Below are 19,197 nucleotides of genomic sequence, written 5' to 3'. Positions count from 1 at the left end.
AAACAATGTAAATGCCCATCCATTAAGTGATCTGTTAAATAAAAGATGATTCATCAACAGTGGAATATTGAGCAGCTGTAAAAAAAGATCGAGGATATGTTCTATGTCTTGAAACAGAAAGGTCTTCAAAATAGGCCGGGCGCAGTGGCTCACGCCTGTAATCCCAGCTCTTTGGGACGCGGAGGCTGGCGGATGACCTGAGGTCGGGAGTTCGAGACCAGCCTAACCAACACGGAGAAACCCCGTCTCTACTAAAAATACAAAATTAGCTGGGCGTGGTGACAAATGCCTGTAATCCCAGCTACCCAGCTACTCAGGAGGCTGAGGCAGGAGAATCACTTGAACCTGGGAGGCGGAGGTTGCGATGAGCCAAGATTGTGCCATTGCACTCCAGCCTGGGCAACAAGAGCGAAACTCCTACTTAAAAGAAAAAAAAAAAAAATCTTCAAAATATAGCACAATCATAAAATACAAAATTTTGTATAAAATACAGGAAAATAAAACTCCGCTTGTATCAGCCAGGCACAGTGACTCACACCTGTAATCCCAGCACTTTGGGAGGCTGAGGCAGGCAATCATTTGAGACCAAGAGTTCAAGACCAGCCTGATCAAAAGGGCAAAACCTGGTTTCTACTAAAAATAGAAAAAATTAACTGGGTGTGGTGGCGCACGCCAGTAGTTCCAGCTACTCAGGAGGCTGAGGCAGGAGAATGGCGTGAACCCGGGAGGCAGAGGTTAAAGCAAGCTGAGATTGCACCACTGCACTCCAACCTGGGCAACAGACTCTGTCAAAAAACAAAATAAACAAAAAGGCCGAGCGCTGTGGCTCACGCCTGTAATCCCAGCACTTTGAGGGGCCGAGGCGGGCGGATCACCTGAGTTCAGGAGTTCGAGACCAGCCTGGACAAAATGGTGAAACCCTGTCTCTACTAAAAATACAATTAGCCAGGCGTGGTGGCAGGCACCTGTAGTCCCAGCTACTCGGGAGGCTGAGGCAGAGAATCGCTTCAACCCGGGAGGTGGAGGTTGCAGTGAGTCAAGATCTCGCCACTGCACTCCAGTCTGGGTGACAGATCAAGAGACTCTGTTCCCCCTCCTTACCCAGCCCCCCCCAAGAAAAAACTACTTGCATCACAATTTCTGGAAGAATATGTACAAAAATATAAAATTGAAATTTTAAGGGGGAGTTAAACACTTTTCACTGAATTCTGTTTTATATTTTAATGTTCTTTAATTTTTATTTTAAAGATGAGGGTCTGGCTAGGTTGCTCCCGAACCCTTGGCCTCAAGCAATCCTCCTAAAAGTGCTGGGATTTACAGGCATGAGCCACCGCGCTCAGCCGAAAGATTTTTGTTTTTGGGTTTTTTTTGTTTTGTTTTGTTTGTTGTTGTTGAGACGGAGTCTCTCTCTGTCGCCCAGGCTGGAGTGCAGTGGCGCGATCTCTGCTCACTGCAAGCTCCGCCTCCCGGGCTCACGCCATTCTCCTGCCTCAGCCTCCCGAGTAGCTGGGACTAGAGGCGCCCGCCACCGCGCCCGGCTAATTTTTTTGTGTTTTTAGTAGAGACGGGGTTTCACTGTGTTAGCCAGGATGGTCTCGATCTCCTGACCGCGTGATCCGCCCGCCTCGGCCTCCCAAAGTGCTGAGATTACAGGCGTGAGCCACTGGGCCCGGCCGAAAGATGTTTTTTTTAAATTTAATTTAATTTCTGAGACGGAGTCTTGCTCTGCCACGCAGGCTGGAGTGCAGTGGTGCGATCTTGGCTCACTGCAAGCTCCGCCTCCCGGGTTCACGCCATTCTCCTGCCTCAGCCTCCTGAGTAGCTGGGACTATAGGCGCCCGCCACGCCCGGCTAATTTTTTGTATTTTTTTTCAGTAGAAACGGGGTTTCACCGTGTTAGCCAGGATGGTCTCGATCTCATGACCTCGTGATCCGCCCGCCTCGGCCTCCCAAAGTGCTGGGATTACAGGCGTGAGCCACCGCGCCACGTCGAAAGATGTTTTTTAAAGCTCATTTGTGATGTAGCCTCTGTGGAAAATGGTATGACACTTCCACAAAAACAGAAATGCCGTATGACCTAGTAATTTCACTTTGTGATGTATACTCTAAAAAAATAGAAAGCCTAAACTCAAACAGATATCTGTACACTCATGTTCATAGCTGCATTATCCACGGTAGCCAAAAGGAGGAAGGAACCAAGTGTCCATTGGCAGATGAATGGATAATGTGGTATATATGTGCAATGGAATGCTAATCAGCTTTAAAAGGAAGGAAATTTTGACACATGCTACAATAAGGATGAATCTTGAAGACATTAAGTGAAATAAGACAATTTAAAAAGGAAATATTGCACGATTCATCTTATATGAGGTATCTAGAGGAGTCAAATTCAAAGACACAGAAAGTAGAATGGTGGTTGCCAGCGTCTGTGGGCAGAGGGGAATGGAGAGTTAATGCTGAATGGGTTCAGAGTTTCATCTGGGAAACAGGAAAAAGGACTGGAGACTGATGCACAACCATTTAAATGTATTTAATGCTACAGAACTGTACAGTTAAAAAGTGTTAAATTTTGTTGGGCATATTTTACCACAGTTTTAAATCCTAATTGTATTGCAAGATAATGGGTAGATAATGAACAGTGGAGCGCCCGCAAGAGTATTACACACACAGAAGTGCAAGACTTCAGAGCAGATTATTTTCCTAAGAGCTGGTCTACTTATAATATATTTTTAGGTATGGCTAGTAGTCGTAGATTTAGGACTAAAACGACCAGTTGCCGCCCAACGTGGGGCTCGAACCCACGACCCTGAGATTAAGAGTCTCATGCTCTACCGACTGAGCTAGCCGGGCGCCCGATAACCGTATCTAAACAAGTTTTCATTCTAGATCAGAGTCGGAGTGTATTCAACTGCGGGTTTGAACTTGGATTTATTTGGAGTGTGATAAAACTACTAAAGTGCCTCGGCTCCTGGGAAATTCAAACTCTGCCGTCAGTGCCTGACCGTCCCTCCCACTTACGTCCGTTTCCTGCCCCTTCTACCCTACCAGCGACCAAGCCATTTTCTACTCGCGGTGAAGCTCACGGCACGGAGATGGAGAAACGTGCACCCTGACGCCACTGGAGCTCTCACCGTGTGGATTTTTTTTTTTTTTTTTAATAGAGAAGACTCTGTCAAAAAATGGGCCTACCTTTCACCACGAACTGCGGCTCTGTCGCCCAGGCTGGAGTGTCGTGGCGCAATCTCGGCTCACTGCAACCTCCGCCTCCTGGATTCAAGCACTTCTCCTGCCTCAGCCTCCTGAGTAGCTGGGATTACAGGCGCCCGCCACCACTCCCGGCTAATTTTTGTATTTTTAGTAGAGACGGGGCTTCTCCATGTTAGTCAGGCTGGCCTCAAACTCCTGACATCGTGATCCACCCGCCCCGGCCTCCCAAAGTGCTGGGATTACAGACGTGAGCTACCGCACCCGGTCAAGTACCGTGTGGATTTTTAAACAGGAGGGAAAGACAATGGGGCCCAGAGGAAGGCAGGGGCCGCCGTGGTCTTTTTCTACTCCGCAAACTCCACCCTCTGGGTTTTTTCTTGGCGCTCTGCAAACATGCTGGATTTCAAAATTTGAAAGGAAAATCGAAAACAATAATTGAAAGTGCAAAACGACACTGGAGATGCCGGGGATCGAACCCGGGGCCTCATACATGCAAAGCATGCGCTCTACCACTGAGCTACATCCCCACCTGCTCTCAGCACAGCTCCCAGATGGTCCCTATTCGTCGCTTAACTCAGGACACCGGGAGTGGAGGGCAACCGGTACGCGCTGGGTCTCAGCCGCTGCAAAAACCCGGCATCGCAGGGCCAAGAGTTGTTCCAGGGTCCTCCGCTGACTCCAAACCAGCGGGTCTTGACCAAGGGATTCCAAGAGAGAGGATTAGGCCGGGCAAGCACCTGGGAGCAGCGGTGGAAAAAGGAGAGAAAATCATCAGGCACGAAGCCAAAAATGAACTGTGACCTGAAAAAGAGAAGAAAGGAAAATTGTGCAGGATGCTACGTTTTGTTTTTTAAAAGTGGGGGTTGAGGCAATAAAATACGGAATATTTGATTAACGTAATCCAGAATTGTAAAGTTGATTGCTCGGGATGAAGAAAGGACTGGGACACAGGCGATGGGCCTACTTTCCACCGTGAACTGCGGCTCCTCTTTTGAATTTTGAATCAAGTTTAATCCAAGAAAACCTTACTGAGCTTGCCAAGAACTGCTCTAAAAACAGGATTCAGCCGTGAACAAACCTAGTAGAGTCCATCTTAAAGCTGACATTCCAGAGGAGAGAGAGTGCGGGCACAGAGCCGGCCCTGAGAAGGGAGCGCGCTAAGAGACGACTTTACACAGTGTGCGCGTTCGGGGCGGGCTCCGTGGGCAGAGACGTTTGAAACAAGACCTGAATGAGGCGGGAGGGAGCATGCAGGTGGTGGGAGAAAAGAGGTCCACGCAAGGGGAACGGCCAGCGCAGAGGCCACGGGGTTCAGGAACAGCAAGAAGATCGGGGACACAGGGTCCTGGAAGGCCCTGAGAAGGGAAGTCGGGAAGGAGGGAGCATCCGGGGGCAGATGAGGTGAGGCGAGGTCCTCGCCTTTGGGTGAGAATTGCTGAAGTTCCCGGTGACATTGGCAAGGGCGGTTTCTGAGGAGGGTGCGGGCGAAAGCTTGCTCCAAGTGGCCTCCAGAGTGAGCGAGGAGAGAGGGTGTGGACGCGGATAACACAGGCAGCTCTGCTGCGGGGCTGTGGAGACAGCTGGGGGACAAGAGAGCGCTGAGGTTTGTGTGTGTGTGTGTGTGTGTGTTTGCGGTGGGGGGGGGATAATACTGAATGAAATGGGAAATTGTAAATGTATTATCTGTTCAAATACTAAGTAAAGAGTAAAGAAGCCGGAGGACAGTCGCAGAAAAGGTAATGGAATGGATACAAGGCCACGCTTGAGTGTGAGGGGACAGGACCAGGTTCCGGTCTCTAAATTTAACTCAGCACAGGGCCGGGGCGAACCTGCGCTGGCGGAACCTGACACCGTGGCCCGAGCGCCAGGCCCTTGCCCCGGCGATGCTGGGTCGGCCTCGGTCGGAAACCGGGAGTGGCGCTGGCAGCATTTGTGCGCCCACCTGTCGCGGCCCGTTTCCCGCGGCTGACTGGGTCAGGCTGGGGCGGCCTGGAGAGTCTGAGGGACGGGGGCGAGGGGGAGAGGCCGCTGGCCAGGGCGGGGGCTGGTGGAGCGCAGATCCGGGGCGCAGGGCGCTGTCCCGCACTTGAATGGCCCAGTGCCTCCCGGCCCGTAGTCAACGTGCGCCTCCCCTCCCGGCTCCCAGCCGGGCGCGGCCCCGGGCTCAAGTCTCTGCCTGCCCAGTGGCAGCCCCGCCCTTCCTCTCCCAGTGGGCCCTCGGCGCCCAGCTCCGCGTCCTGTGAGGTCCAGTGGCCGCCCAGGCGCGACCAGATCTGGGTGCGCGGAGAGCGCGCATGGCGGCTGTGGGACCGCGGACCGGCCCCGGAACCGGGGCCGAGGCTCTAGCGCTGGCGGCAGAGCTGCAGGGCGAGGCGACGTGCTCTATCTGCCTAGAGCTCTTTCGTGAGCCGGTGTCCGTCGAGTGCGGCCACAGCTTCTGCCGCGCCTGCATAGGGCGCTGCTGGGAGCGCCCAGGCGCGGGGTCTGTTGGGGCCGCGACCCGCGCGCCCCCCTTCCCGCTGCCCTGTCCGCAGTGCCGCGAGCCCGCGCGCCCCAGTCAGCTGCGGCCCAACCGGCAGCTGGCGGCAGTGGCCACGCTCCTGCGGCGCTTCAGCCTGCCCGCGGCCGCCCCGGGAGAGCACGGGTCCCAGGCGGCCGCGGCCCGGGCAGCGGCTGCCCGCTGCGGGCAGCATGGCGAACCATTCAAGCTCTACTGCCAGGACGACGGACGCGCCATCTGCGTGGTGTGCGACCGCGCCCGCGAGCACCGCGAGCACGCCGTGCTGCCGCTGGACGAGGCGGTGCAGGAGGCCAAGGTGAGCGCAGCCCCCACCCACCCCGTGGGTCCCCGGGACCCCCTGACTTGGTCCCGCGCTCCCGCGCACGGGGTGCAGAGAACAGCCTGTCGATCAGGAGGCCCGGGTGAGCCCCTCCCTTCTTTCTCCTATTCCAGGAAGCCCAGCGCTGGTTCCCGGGCCGAGCGCGGTTCTCTGTCACCCCCAACATCACCAATACCCCCACCCCACCCCCACTGCGTTTCCCTCTGGGCCAGATACTGGGCCGCCTGCGCGACGTCCCCCACGGACTTGGCGATGTTCTTCCTGTCTGTTCAGAGCCTCTAGCCTGGTCTGCGTCTCCGCAGCTCTCTGCCCGCGGGAAGTCTCCGGCACAGCCACGCAGCCGCTGCCCCCACTCTTATCTCTTTCCCCGAAGCGGGCTCTGCTCAAAGTCCCCACCTCGTGGAACTGAGTGAGAGGACCTCGCCAAGATGTCCAGGGAGGGGGCTCCCGGGTTAAGCCGCGCACCTAGAGCCCTCTGACTGTGCCAAGGCTGTCGATTCTGGGGGCCCTTTCTTTGCTATTTTCTCGCTGAGCCTCAGCGAGGGTGTGTGCAGGGGTGAGGGCGGGGCGGGGAGGCTCGGGCGGCAGTCCCCAGTCTCTCCTTGCTGGCCTATCCTGCTCCAACTCTCCCAGCCACGGGGCTTCCTGGTGGTGGGGCGGAGAGTAGAGGAGACGACTAGGGGTAGGGCTGCTGGAGCTTGTGTTTCAGTCTGGCTGGTCCAGCAGATGCTTTTGGGGAAGCAAGATCCCGAGACTTTCAGAGTCACCTCGCAGTGTAACCTGTAGCCTGTAGAGATGACTTCTACCCGGCCTCCCCCTCAGTGAGCAGGGCCTTCCCTTTCTCCTGGCTGGCTCCAGGAAGGCAGAGTGGGGGTTTCCAGAAGCCCCTCACCCCCACCTTACACTGTTTCCCTTCACCTACAGGAGCTCTTGGAGTCCAGGCTGAGGGTCTTGAAGAAGGAACTGGAGGACTGTGAGGTGTTCCGGTCCACGGAAGAGAAGGAGAGCAAGGAGCTGCTGGTGAGCCAGGCACCCGCAGGCCCCCCGTGGGAGGTTATAGAGGCCTGAGAACTCAGCTCCAGGGCTCGGTGTGTGTGGTGTTGGAGTGTGTGCTACGGAACCGCAGAATCGATTTCAGAAAGATAATAGAGTGCATATTATATAGGGTGACCACATAATTATTGTACAAACCATTGCTTTTTAAAGTGAAAGGGAGTGCTAAAATAATTATTGCAAACCAACTGGCTTAAACTGGAGCTGTCCCAGCGAATCAGGACGTTCAGTCACTCTGATATTACGTAACATACCAGTTAGGGCCTGCGGAAGCATCTTGTAATGGAACACATTACTATTTCTGCAGAGAAACATGGATATTCAATAAGTGGGAATATTAATACAATAAAGAGCCTCATGGCATGTTTTGTCAACAAAACAGTAGTGAAAAAAATTTCATGTTCACAGTGTTTTTATTTGAAATCGAGGCTAACGGAGAAGGGGCTGGAGGGCGTCAGAGCTGCTCCCTGGCTCTGGCAGAGGGAGGAAGTTTAGGGTCTTGGGTTTACAGTAGCCCCTGCTGCACAGCCCAGGGTCTTGGGTACTGGGACCTGCCTCTACCCCAAGTTGGAATGATATTTTGTCTTCCTTAGGGTAGAACAGGAAAGTGAAACGAGGGCTCATTTTGGTTAAGATAAGCAAACATGAGGCCGGGCAGGGTGGCTCACGCCTGTAATCCCAGCACTTTGGGAGGCCGAGGTGGGCGGATCCCGAGGTCAGGAGATCAAGACCGTCCTGGCTAACACGGTGAAACCCCGTCTCTACTAAAAATACAAAATAGCCGGCCGTGGTGGCGGGCGCTTGGAGTCCCAGCTACTCCGGAGGCTGAGGCAGGAGAATGGCGTGAACCCGGGAGGCGGAGCTTGCAGTGAGCTGAGATCGCGCCACTGCACTCCAGCCTGGGCGACAGAGTGAGACTCCACCTTAAAAAAAAAAAAAAAGATAAGCAAACATGAATCACCATCGGTCATTTTCTACCTTGCAAATTCAGTTCCTAGCTCAGTATATAGGTGTTGAAAGAATAAAAGGATTGGCTGGGTGCGGTGGCTTACGCCCGTAATCCCAGCACTTTGGGAGGTCGAGGTGGGTGGAGCACCTGAGGTTGGGAATTCCAGACCAGCCTGACCAACATGGAGCAACCCCATCTCTACTTAAAATACAAAATTAGCCTGCCGTGGTGGCACATGCCTGTAATCTCAGCTACTCGGGAGGCTGAGGCAGGAGAATCGCTTGAACCCGGGAGGTAGAGGTTGCGGTCAGCCAAGGTCATGCCACTGCACTCCAGCCTGGGCAACAAGAGTGAAACTCCATCTCAAAAAAAAAAAAAAAAAAAAAAAAGAATGAAAGGATCTACTGGGGCCTGTCAAGGCAGGGAACTGAAGGAAGGTGAACTAGAGGACCCTCCCATCCTCAATGTCAGGAGGGGTGGAGGAGGAGCCTGGAGTTCAGACACCCTAGGGTCGTTTCCAGACCCTCAACTACATCTGTTATGCCTGCACCCAGTGTGCATCCCAGACCTTCCTACCTCATCACTCACTTTCCTCCATGAGGAAGAGCTCACCCTCTAGATCTTCATCCCTCCTCCACTGGAGAAATGACTCCCAATGCAGCTCTTCCCCCACTGGTTGACATCCAGGAACCAGAGGGCCTTCCCTGGCACCGGCGGCAGCTTCACAGTCTCTGACTGGAGTCCCCAGGCCTTGCTTAACACCTTCCACCTCTGTCCTCTCCCAACATCCATCCATCCAGCCCCACATTCGTGTTTGTTGTTGTTTTGTTTTGTTTTGCTTTTAGACAGAGTCTCACTTTGTCATTAAGGCTGGAGTCGTTCAAGTGATCCCCCCACTTCAGCCCCCTGAGTAGCTGGGACTACAGGTGTGCACTACTACACCCGGCTAATTTTTAATTTATTTTTTGTAGAGCTGGGGTTGGGGGTAGTCTCCTGTGTTGCCCAGGCTGGTCTGGAACTCATGGGCTCAAGCAACCTTCTCCCCTGACTTTGCCCCCTCAGCCTCCCAAAGTGCTGAGATGACAGGTGTGAGCTCCACCTGTTCTTTGCAGCAATAAAATACTTCTGGATTTACGACGCTTGTCTCACTTACAATACCCTGCTTAATGAAACATCAGAGGTAGAGCCCAACTATTGCTGCAACACAAAAGGGAGAAGGAATGCTCTTATTTGAAAATGCTCCCACCCCAGGGGACATCTGGCAAAGTCTGGAGATACTATATTTTTGGTTGTCAACAATGGGATAGGGATGCTATTGGCATTTCGTGGTAGAGGCCAGAGGGGCGGCTAAATGTCCTACAAGGCACAGAGCAGCCCCCTACAACCAAGAAGTATCTGGCCCAAAATGTCAACTGTGTTAAGGTTGGGAAACCCTGGCTTAGAGTATTTTGGCAAATACTGTTTCACTTGTGCTACCTCTTTGTGAGGCAACTGGCCGAGAAGCCTGGCTTAACACTTCCTGGTGATGTGTCTGTCTTTGTCTCCTCACCTGTAAGACTTGAAGGGAAGTGCACCCTCCCCACTGGGCTGCCGTCAGGGTTGAGGGAGTTAATACCCATAAGGCGCTCCGGGCTACTGCAGCCTGCCTGGAAGCTGAAGGAAAGGTGGGGGCATTGTAGGACACCTTCAACCCAGGTCTCCCAACTTCACAGGACTCCCTTCCTCCGCCCAGGAGTTTTAAGGAAGAGGAACTTCCTGGTGGGACAGATTGAGTGCCAAACGTGTGTTCACATAAAAAATCAAGAGATCAGGGCATGAGTCTGCATCTGAAAACTCGAGTAAAAAGTCTGGTGTATGCTGTTAATGGAAAGAACAGAATACGAAGCTTGCATGCCGCATATTCTCATTTCGTTCCTTGGGGGTGTGCTGCTACCTCTGGTCACTGGCATCGGACTTTTCTTCCTTCTTTCTACTTTCCTACATCTCCCAAGTTTTGTATTTTGAGCATGTATTACCATTATAACTGCTAAACAGGAAAGATGGCCTTTAAAAAGAAAGTGAAGTGTAAAAGTTTGAGGGTGATGAGATAAATGTGCTTGAGGAAGAAAAAGCAATCTCAGTTTAATCCTATGGTTGCCCCAGGAGGCACTCATTTATCCCTTCTGCTTTTCAAGTGAGGAAGCTGCAGCTTGGCTTAGTTCTGGGGGGAGTATGAAGCTGCCTTGGTTTAGGTGATGGAGCACAGGTCCACAGACATGTGTGGGTGCATCTGTGGCAGGGGAGAAAAGAGCATGTGTCCAGAGTACAGCTTGTTCGGAGCTGGGACACTGACAATAGAGCATGCACTGCGTGCGTAGGTGGGTGTGTCTCCGATCCCCCAGCAGTGACAGGGACGAAGCCTTGCCCTGTGGGATGACTCAGGCCACTGGCCAAATGTTATGTCTCCATGTTCAAGTCCCTCTCCAACTTCTCCTCCTGGGACAGAAACAGATGGCAGCGGAGCAGGAGAAGGTGGGGGCAGAGTTCCAGGCACTGAGGGCTTTCCTGGTGGAGCAGGAGGGTCGGCTGCTAGGCCGCCTGGAGGAACTGTCCCGGGAGGTGGCACAGAAGCAGAATGAGAACCTGGCCCAGCTCGGGGCTGAGATCACCCAGCTGTCCAAGCTCAGAAGCCAGATCCAGGAGACAGCTCAAAAGCCTGACCTTGACTTTCTCCAGGTAAGTCTGGCTCAGCCAGGGGCTCGAGTCATTTATCCTAAGGTATCAGGACCAGCAGCTAGAGAACAGTGTCAGTCCTGGGGGGTCTAGGAGAATCACATGATCTGGAGCTGAAGGGGACTGGACAGAAGTGCCCTGATTTTCCTGGGGTTGGAAGTCTAGAGGGATGTGAAAACTTTCTTGACTATGAGCCACAATAATATATATCGTATTTCAGAATCACAAGCTTGAGACAAAAGTCTCAGAAAATAATACTCATCTTTGCTACACGTATGCACTTTGATGTTTTCTATTCTATTTCGCTAAAAAAATAGTTATAAACAACTAGATAAACTTCACAATCCACAGATGGGTTAAGAACAGTCATCACGGGGCTGAGTGAGCAGTAGGTGCATAAGGGCTGTGACCTCCCTCAGGTGGTTTCCAGGACACACGCAGCACTGGGTCCCATGGGACAGCTCCAGTGATGACTCTGTAACTAAGAAAGCAGCAAAGATAGAAAGAAAGCATGTGAACAGTTGTGGCAAAGGGTGAGAGGCCCACTGCGTGGGTGAGACACCCTGCAGCCAGCAGCCACTGGAAGCTGCTGCCCCTGAAGTCCACGCAGGCAGTGAGACGTGGCACACCTGCTTATGCTTACATCTTGCAGGCACAGCAAGGGGCAAGCTTTGTTTCTCAGAGGTGAATGGAGGTTACCTGATGCTGATTTGGTTTCCTCTATCTTTCCTTCCAGGAATTCAAAAGCACGCTGAGCAGGTGAGTGACCTCACAACTCCTGGGGCCTAAGTTGCTTCTTCCCTTTTCACTGAGCCTTGTCTTTATTCCCTGTCCCCTGACCTCTCACCTCCTGATCCCCCGACTTGCTTGCCCGGGGACCTTCCGAGACAAACGCCCACCTGCCTGGCCATGGGTTTTTCTGCATGAGGCCTGGCTCTCCCTTTTCTACCTCTTTCTGCCAAGAGGACCGCGCCATCCTAATTGTCACAGCCTGTGGGAGCAAAACGGTGCACACAGGCCCTTCTCAGAGCCCTTGTCCTGCAGGTGTAGCAATGAGCCTGGCCCCAAGCCAACCACAGTCTCTTCCGAGATGAAGAATAAAGTCTGGAATGTTTCTCTCAAGACCTTCATCTTAAAAGGGATGCTGAAGAAGTTCAAAGGTAGGGGCCTGGGTGCCGAGCTGGGCCACATAGTGCGGTGGCGGTGGAGGGCTCCTGGTAGCTCAGGGGTCCCTGGGTGTGCTTTCCAGAAGCTGTGTGTGAAAATAGGAGCTGGCTGTGCCATGGCCAGATTGGTGTAGGGGCTGTGGTGGCAAATCTAGTCAGGCCCCTGCAGGGCATGCCGCTTCTCAAGGGGACAGATCGGGTAGAGGGGTACTGCTGGGGGACTGGGGTTAGGAAGAGAGCTGTGCAGGGGAGCTCAGCTCAGAGCCACTTGGGTAGAGCTAGAATGCTTGGGTATGGGCCCCCTGCCCCCCGCTCCCCATGCTTGGCCCTGTGCCTGCACGTTCACTCTTGGCCTTAGGAGTCTCTGGGGAATGAATGAGTCAGTTGGGATATAAAGAGCTGGTGACCTTGCCATATAATCTCCCGTGTCGCTCATGCACGCCTTGCTTTGTTTCTCCTCCTCAGAGGACCTTCGGGGAGAGCTGGAGAAAGAGGAGAAAGGTAGGGATGGTGCTGTGATGGCGAGTATGGACTGTCTGCCACACAGAGATCCTACTCCCTGCTCGTGACCATCTCAGGGTTTTGCATATGGTCGGTTCCTTCAGCCCACCCACCTCAGCAACCCTGTTCCTCTGTCCCCTCCCCCACACCACCCCCTCCCCATCCTGGGAGCTCTGACACCCTCAGATGTTGGCCCAAATGCTGCAGGTTGGTTAGGAGCAGGAATGCCCTGTACCTCGAGATACTCAGACTGGGAAAGGCTTCTCGGCCACCTGGGTGAGCCTCTACCCGGTCCCCACTCCAAGATGGATGGAAACCTCTCCTGGGAATGGGGTGTATACAGGGGACAAGGAAAGCAAGGGGAAGCTAAAGACTGGAAGGAATATCGTTTTTACTCTTGCAAAGCTCTGGAATGTGTGGCATCCAACACCCAGAGGAGGGGAGGGGAGGGCACATATTCCTGATGCTGATGTCTAAGTCAGAGTGTGTCTGGATGCCACCTAAACCACCTGAGGGAGACCAGGCCCTCCTCTGCCCAGAGCCCTGCCACAGCCCCTCTGACTTGGTAAAGGTCAGAGTCCCCATGGTGGTCTCAAGGGCCCAAGGGATCTGGCCTCAGTGCACACCCCTTCCACTCCATGCAGCCACACATCCTCCTTGCTGTTCCTTCATTGTACCAAGCACACACCCATCCCGGGGCCTTTGCACGGCCAGGCTCCCCCACCCCAGGCCCCTACCTGGAACATGCTTTCCCCAGCCAGTCACGTGGCCTGCTTCTTTGCCTTCTTTCTATCTGTCTGCTCGATGCCCCTTTTCAGTGAGGGTCTTCCCTGGCCACTCTGCTTGAAGTTACAGCCTGCTCTTCTGTTCCCTCTCATCTTCTATGTTTATAATCTATCCTCAATCCTCTCCCTGTGGGAAGGAAGCTGCAGGCAGGCAGGACTACTCTGATACTCTGTGCTACCCCCAGGGCCTGAAACGTAGTAGTGCTCACAGTAAGTGTACATATTTTAACTTTTTTTTTTTGTTTTTTTTGGAGACAAGGTATCGCTTTGTTGCCCAGGGTGGAGTGCAGTGGAACTGCAGCCTCCACCCCGCAAGCTCAAGCGATCCTCTCTCCTCAGCGTCCTCGAGGAGCTGGGACTACAGGAGCACACCACCATGCCTGGCTAAATTTTCTATGTTTTGTGGAGACGGATGTCTCACTATATTGCCCAGGCTGGTCTCCAACACCTGGGCTCAAGCTGTCTTCCCACCTCTGCTTCCCAAAGTGCTAGGATTACAAGCATGAGCCTCTACACCTGGCCTTAACTTTTTATTATGAAAAATTTCAAACATACTCAAAAGTAGAGAGAAGAGTGTAAAGAATGTTACATACCCATCTCTCACCGTCCGCAGTGATCAATTAGTGGCCACAGTTTTCATAGACACTGCTATCCACTTCCTGTGGGATTATTTTGTTTTCTGAGACAGGGTCTTGCCCTGGAGTGAGATCATGGAGTACAGTGGCCTGATCTCCGCTCACTGCAACCTCTGCCTCCTGGGTTCAAGCGATTCTCATGCCTCAGCCTCCCAAACAGCTGGAATTACAGGCACAGGACACCACGCCGGGCTAATTTTTGTATTTTTAGTAGAGAAAATACAAAACAAGTTTTCCCCCATGTTGGCCAAGCTGGTCCCAAACTTCTGACCTCATCTGATCCATTGGCCTCGGCCTCCCAAAGTGCTGGTATCGCAGCTGTGCACCATCTCACCCGGCCTCCACTGTATTATTGTTATTATTATTTTTATTTTTGAGACAGAGTCTTGCTCTGTCGCCCAGGCTGGAGTGCAGTGGCGTGATCTCGGCTCACTGCAATCTCCACCTCCCGGGTTCACGCCATTCTCCTGCCTCAGCCTCCCGAGTAGCTGGGACTACAGGCGCCTGCCACCACGCCCGGCTAATTTATTTTATTTTTTTATTTTTAGTAGAGACGGGGTTTCACCATGTTAGCCAGGATGTTCTTGATTTCCCGACCTCGTGATCCGCCCACCTTGGCCTCCCAAAGTGCTGGGATTACTGGCGTGAGCCACTGCGCACGGCCTACTGTATTATTTTAAAGCATCAGAGACAATATATCATTGCCATAAATACCTCAGTGTGTTATCTCTAAAGAAACAGACTTTGTAAAACATAACCACAAAGCAGTCCTCACACCTGGACAGATTAATGATTCTTTCCAATGTCTGGCATTCAAATATCCCCATCTGTTGAACTGGGGTTCAAACCAGGCCCACACATCGCATTTGTTTGATTTCAGTAAGTACTTGTTGAGTGGTCGGGGCGGAGGGAAGCAAAATATCTGGGAGGCAGAGCGTGGGGGTTGGTTGGGCCTTGGCACTGGGTGCTGGGGGTATTCCAGAGGGAAATGCAGGCAGGTTGCAAAGCAAGGTCGGGCGCGGCCCTGCAAAGACTGTGCCAGGGGCCTGCCTGCGTGGGGACATTTCTCCCTGTCTCTGTCTGCAGTGGAGCTCACCTTGGATCCCGACACGGCCAACCCGCGCCTCATCCTCTCTCTGGATCTTAAGAGCGTGCGCCTCGGCGAGCGGGCCCAGGACCTGCCCAACCACCCCTGCCGCTTCGACACCAACACCCGCGTCCTGGCGTCCTGCGGCTTCTCCTCGGGCCGGCATCACTGGGAGGTGGAGGTGGGCTCTAAGGACGGCTGGGCCTTTGGCGTGGCCCGCGAGAGCGTGCGCCGAAAGGGCCTGACGCCCTTCACTCCCGAGGAGGGCGTCTGGGCCCTGCAGCTCAACGGCGGCCAGTACTGGGCCGTGACCAGCCCCGAGCGGTCGCCCCTCAGCTGCGGGCACCTGTCGCGTGTGCGGGTGGCCCTGGACCTGGAGGTGGGAGCTGTGTCCTTCTACGCTGTGGAGGACATGCGCCACCTCTACACCTTCCGCGTCAACTTCCAGGAGCGCGTGTTTCCGCTTTTCTCTGTTTGCTCCACGGGCACCTACTTGCGAATCTGGCCTTGAGGGGCACTGCTGGGGAGCTCCTGTCTCTGGGCTGCCGGTGGGAGGGGATGTCGCCTCCCCAGAGATGCCTGGTCCGTCTTGGGTCTGCCCTCCGTGCTCCTGACCCCTGCTGCCCAAGAGAGCCTGCTACAGACACAACCCTGAGGCAGGAGAGTGACTGTGGCCAACTGAGCAGGGGAACAGGGGCTTTGGACTCCTGAGGGTGTTCCCTTCCTGAGGTCACATGTGGATTTGGCCAGAGCCTTCAGGAGGTGGAGGCCGGTGAGGTCAGGAGCCCAGCTCTCCAGGGGGCTTCTGCCCTGACTGGGAAGGGTGCCTGGCTCCCTAAAACAATGTCAAAGCCAGTCCTGCTATTCTCTGTTGCCAGGGGACAGGTCTGGGCCTGGGCCAACCACGTTTGTTATCATGGCTGCTGCCTTCTGGACAGCTGCCAGCTCTGCCTTGAGAGGTTGTGGGACCTCTGGATCCAGCTGACCTGACAGGTCATCTACTCAGGGAGGAGCCCTGTGCTCCCAGCTCAGAGGACAGTCTGGGCCAGAACTGGAAGGAGACATTTGTCCCGTCTTTGAGGGACAAGCCCGGGACAACAGCCAGTGGGCGTCACGGCTCTCCAGCACTCCTTAGCCGGAGGATACAGAGTGATGGGTGCATCCTGACCAATGCGACAACCAACACGTGCTCTCACAAACACCTGACTCCTGCACTTTCCAGTGCCAAAGTACAAACGCTGCTTGGATAAGGAGAGCAAAGCTTCTGGAACTTTATTTACTCTTTCTTTTTAATTTTCTTTTAAGAGACTGGGTCTTGCTTTGTTGCCCAGGCTGGTCTTGAACTCCTGGCCTCAAGTGATCCTCCAGTCTCCATCTCCCTAAGAGCTGGGATTACAGGTGTGAGCCGCTGTACCCGAACTTTTTTTGTTTTTGCTTCTGGAACTTTGAAACACAAAACACAAGTTGGCACTTACAATTTTAAAGATGCAGCCAGCTCTAAACAACACACAGAGCACAAATATGCTCCTGACGGACTCAGGAAAATGCCAACAGCAGAGCACCCTGGTGCCAAGGCCTTCTCAGCCCATGCCCTGGAGGGCATTCCCCTGGCCAGCCTCAGCCCCTTGTCTACTTGTTCTCCAGCTTCTGGGTAGCTGGGCTTCTGGAAGGGTGGCAGTGGGCTGCTCCCTGCTCAGCGCTCCCCTGGGAAGGGGGTGAGATGAAAATGAAGACTATGAGCTGTCTTTGGAGTTGGCTTGGCCCATTTTCTACTCCCTAGATCTGAGTGCAGGAGCATAAGTGTGAGTCAGGGTTTCTGCCAGAGTGAATGAGCATGCATGTTTCTGTGTGGGAGGAGTGTGTATTTGTATCTCACCTTTCTTGGGTGTGTGTGTGTGTGTGTATTTTGGAGAGGACATTTATGAGCATGTGCATAAGGTTCAGGTGTTGCAAACAGACCCAAGTCAGTTTGGTCATACCCTATTGTTGATTTGTTGTTAAATACTGACCACCTCATATTTAGACAAGGGCCACAGGTTTCTTCTCTCGCTACCTGGCTACCAGGCTAGATGAACAGAATACCAGACTCGGACCTAATTCTGTCCCACACAAGTTATTTAGACAGAGGTGCTGGCAAACAGGGGCAATGATAGCTGAATAGCCCTGTGTCATGGAGCTTCAGTGCTCTGTCTCTGAGGTGCTTCAAGCTCACCTGGCATATAGGGTTCTCGTGGGGCAGCCACAACACTATCCCAGAGGCAGGCCCAGTTGACACAGCACCAGACAATCAGAATACCGTATCCTCCAGGCTGAGGACAGGGTCATTTCAAAGTCCTGCCTACAGAAGCATTCCAGAGAGTGAATGTCCTGCTCATACATGGAGAGCAGCTCTAAAACCTGGTAGCCGATTCAGGCATTTGAATACCACTGATTTCCACAAGGAAAACCAATCTCTAACATTAATTTCCTAACTGAATCACCTATTGTTACCGTTAAGCCCTAATGTTATCTGGCTTGTGTGGCTCTTTGATTAAGTATCATAATTCCCTTTGTACCATCCAACAAATGTGCTGGGCATCACAACACACATTACAGGTCCCAGAAAGTACCATGTCTGGTGAAGGTGTCACATGAGGGTCAGGTCTGGGGACTGGGAGTAGCTGTCCGCATGTTTATTTTCCGTTTTTGTGTCCATGAGTGCAATCGTGTGTCTATCAGAGAGTGTGTGTTTGCAGAGTAACTACATATATAGCTATATATCTTAAGAAATGTAACAACAGTTACTGTAACAATTGCATAGAGAAGGGAACAGATGTTCTTTCTTGCTAACCAGGGCAGTACAGTAACTTGGATGTCAGGATGTTGGTGTCCTCGAGGGCATGTGTGTGCATTTCCCTCTCCTAGACTCTGGGCATCATAAACTCTAGGGACCGCTGGGTCTGTGAGAACAACTGGCCTAACTTGGGCCCTTCTTATTCAACCCATCAGTCCTAGCTGCTGAGCCATAAGCGCAGGCCTCTGCCGCCAGACCCTCACAGGGCCCCTCAGCATCCAGAATGGGGGGCACCTAGGGGCCTACCTCTGGCCTGGCCGCCCAGTGACCCAAGTCACCCGGCATTGCAGGGAGCACAGGGCAGGCTAGGCCACCAGACCAAGGTCCACCTCCTACACCCACCACTTTCTGTCCTTTGCCAGGCTGAGCCCTCATCCTTTTCCCCTCTCCTCCGCCCCGTGGGCCCTTTAAGGGCCCTGACAGAACATGCCCTAAAGCTGCCCTAAAAGCTGCCTTTTCCTACTTCATCCAAATGTGAGACGGGGCTAGCACCCACCCGCAACCTCGCCTGGACCCTTCCCACCCCAGCGCCTCCAAACACCTGGCCCTCCTGATTCCCGCCCCCCCCCCCAACACTCCCGCTGGGCCTCCACCTCCTGATGACCCCACTGTTCCCCCACCGCCCAGCTCGCCCCAGGTCCCGCCCTAACCTCTCGGATCTGGACTCCCTGCAGGACGGGCGCACTGACACCCTTCCCTGACCTTTCCATAGCCTTGACCTGGAGCCCCGCTTCCTCACGCACAGCAAGACGCAAAACGTGCTCCCCAATCCTGCGCACGCCCCTCCCTGGCCCCCACCCCGCCCAAGGCCCGGGGCGGTCCTCACAGCTCGGAGCTCGGCGGTGCCGCCCCGCCCTGACAGCTCCCGCCCGCGCGCGCGCCCGCCCAACGACGGCACTGTCTTCGCGGAGCCCTCTGCCGGGACTGACGGCCGTTCAGTGCCACGGACGCACGGGCAAGACGGCTGCGGCCGTGGGAGGAGCTTGGGTCCAGCCCCCACGGAACTCGGCCGAAGATTCAGCGGACTGCGGCTGCGCGGCGCCGGCGACAGCGTCAACTAACTGCTTGTGTGTCAAAAGGAAACCCACAGCCGGCTCCATAGCTCAGGGGTTAGAGCACTGGTCTTGTAAACCAGGGGTCGCGAGTTCAAATCTCGCTGGGGCCTGCTTCCGTTTTTTCCTATTATTTCCTTAAAGATAGAAAAGTGGAAGATAGGCAAGCCTACTTCCGCCTTCCTGGGAGGCCAGCGCCTGGCGGAGTCACTTTCTCTTTGCCTCTAAGATACCCACCGCGCAAGGCTACTTTCCTACCACTTCCTTATCTCTTGAAGAGTCAGACCCACTGCGGGCTTCCTTTTCCATCACGGGTTCCCTGGGCCCCGCGCGCCCTCTCCCCACGACCCCGCTCACTTCCGTCTGCGCGCCCCCCG

The 19,197-nt window shown here is 53.9% G+C and overlaps 1 protein-coding gene, 1 long non-coding RNA gene and 3 other non-coding genes across 7 annotated transcripts; 2 read left to right on the top strand and 3 right to left on the bottom strand.

Moving 5' to 3' along the window:
• Positions 1 to 2,777: 2,777 nt before the first annotated feature.
• On the bottom strand, positions 2,778 to 2,850 carry TRNAK-CUU (transfer RNA lysine (anticodon CUU)). The gene has a single exon. It is a non-coding gene; the product is annotated as a tRNA-Lys (tRNA).
• An 812-nt stretch (positions 2,851 to 3,662) lies between these two features.
• On the bottom strand, positions 3,663 to 3,734 carry TRNAA-UGC (transfer RNA alanine (anticodon UGC)). Its single transcript has one exon. It is a non-coding gene; the product is annotated as a tRNA-Ala (tRNA).
• Positions 3,735 to 3,871: 137 nt separating this feature from the next.
• TRIM7 (tripartite motif containing 7) lies at positions 3,872 to 16,680 on the top strand. Of its 2 annotated transcripts, none has more exons than XM_019026506.4 (7): positions 3,872 to 6,023; positions 6,972 to 7,067; positions 10,534 to 10,764; positions 11,498 to 11,520; positions 11,806 to 11,921; positions 12,393 to 12,428; positions 14,935 to 16,680. In XM_019026506.4, exons 1-7 carry the CDS (start codon positions 5,502 to 5,504, stop codon positions 15,444 to 15,446), a joined length of 1,536 nt encoding a protein of 511 aa, XP_018882051.4. In that variant the 5' UTR covers positions 3,872 to 5,501; the 3' UTR covers positions 15,447 to 16,680. The 2 variants fall into 2 exon arrangements, with proteins under 2 accessions (XP_018882051.4, XP_018882053.4); XM_019026508.4 differs by lacking the exon at positions 3,872 to 6,023 and adding an exon at positions 6,493 to 6,868.
• Positions 16,192 to 18,747, bottom strand: LOC129533606 (uncharacterized). Of its 2 annotated transcripts, none has more exons than XR_008679872.2 (2): positions 18,419 to 18,747; positions 16,192 to 16,378 (listed from the first exon to the last, which is right to left on the bottom strand). It is a non-coding gene; the product is annotated as an uncharacterized lncRNA (long non-coding RNA). The 2 variants fall into 2 exon arrangements; XR_008679871.2 differs by having other exon boundaries at positions 18,595 to 18,738.
• Positions 18,748 to 18,860: 113 nt separating this feature from the next.
• On the top strand, positions 18,861 to 18,933 carry TRNAT-UGU (transfer RNA threonine (anticodon UGU)). Its single transcript has one exon. It is a non-coding gene; the product is annotated as a tRNA-Thr (tRNA).
• Positions 18,934 to 19,197: the final 264 nt, after the last annotated feature.

The sequence above is a fragment of the Gorilla gorilla genome, chromosome 4, assembly GCF_029281585.2.
Source record: "Gorilla gorilla gorilla isolate KB3781 chromosome 4, NHGRI_mGorGor1-v2.1_pri, whole genome shotgun sequence".
Taxonomy (NCBI): Eukaryota; Metazoa; Chordata; class Mammalia; order Primates; family Hominidae; genus Gorilla; species Gorilla gorilla.
This window is presented reverse-complemented; position numbering and strand designations above follow the sequence as displayed.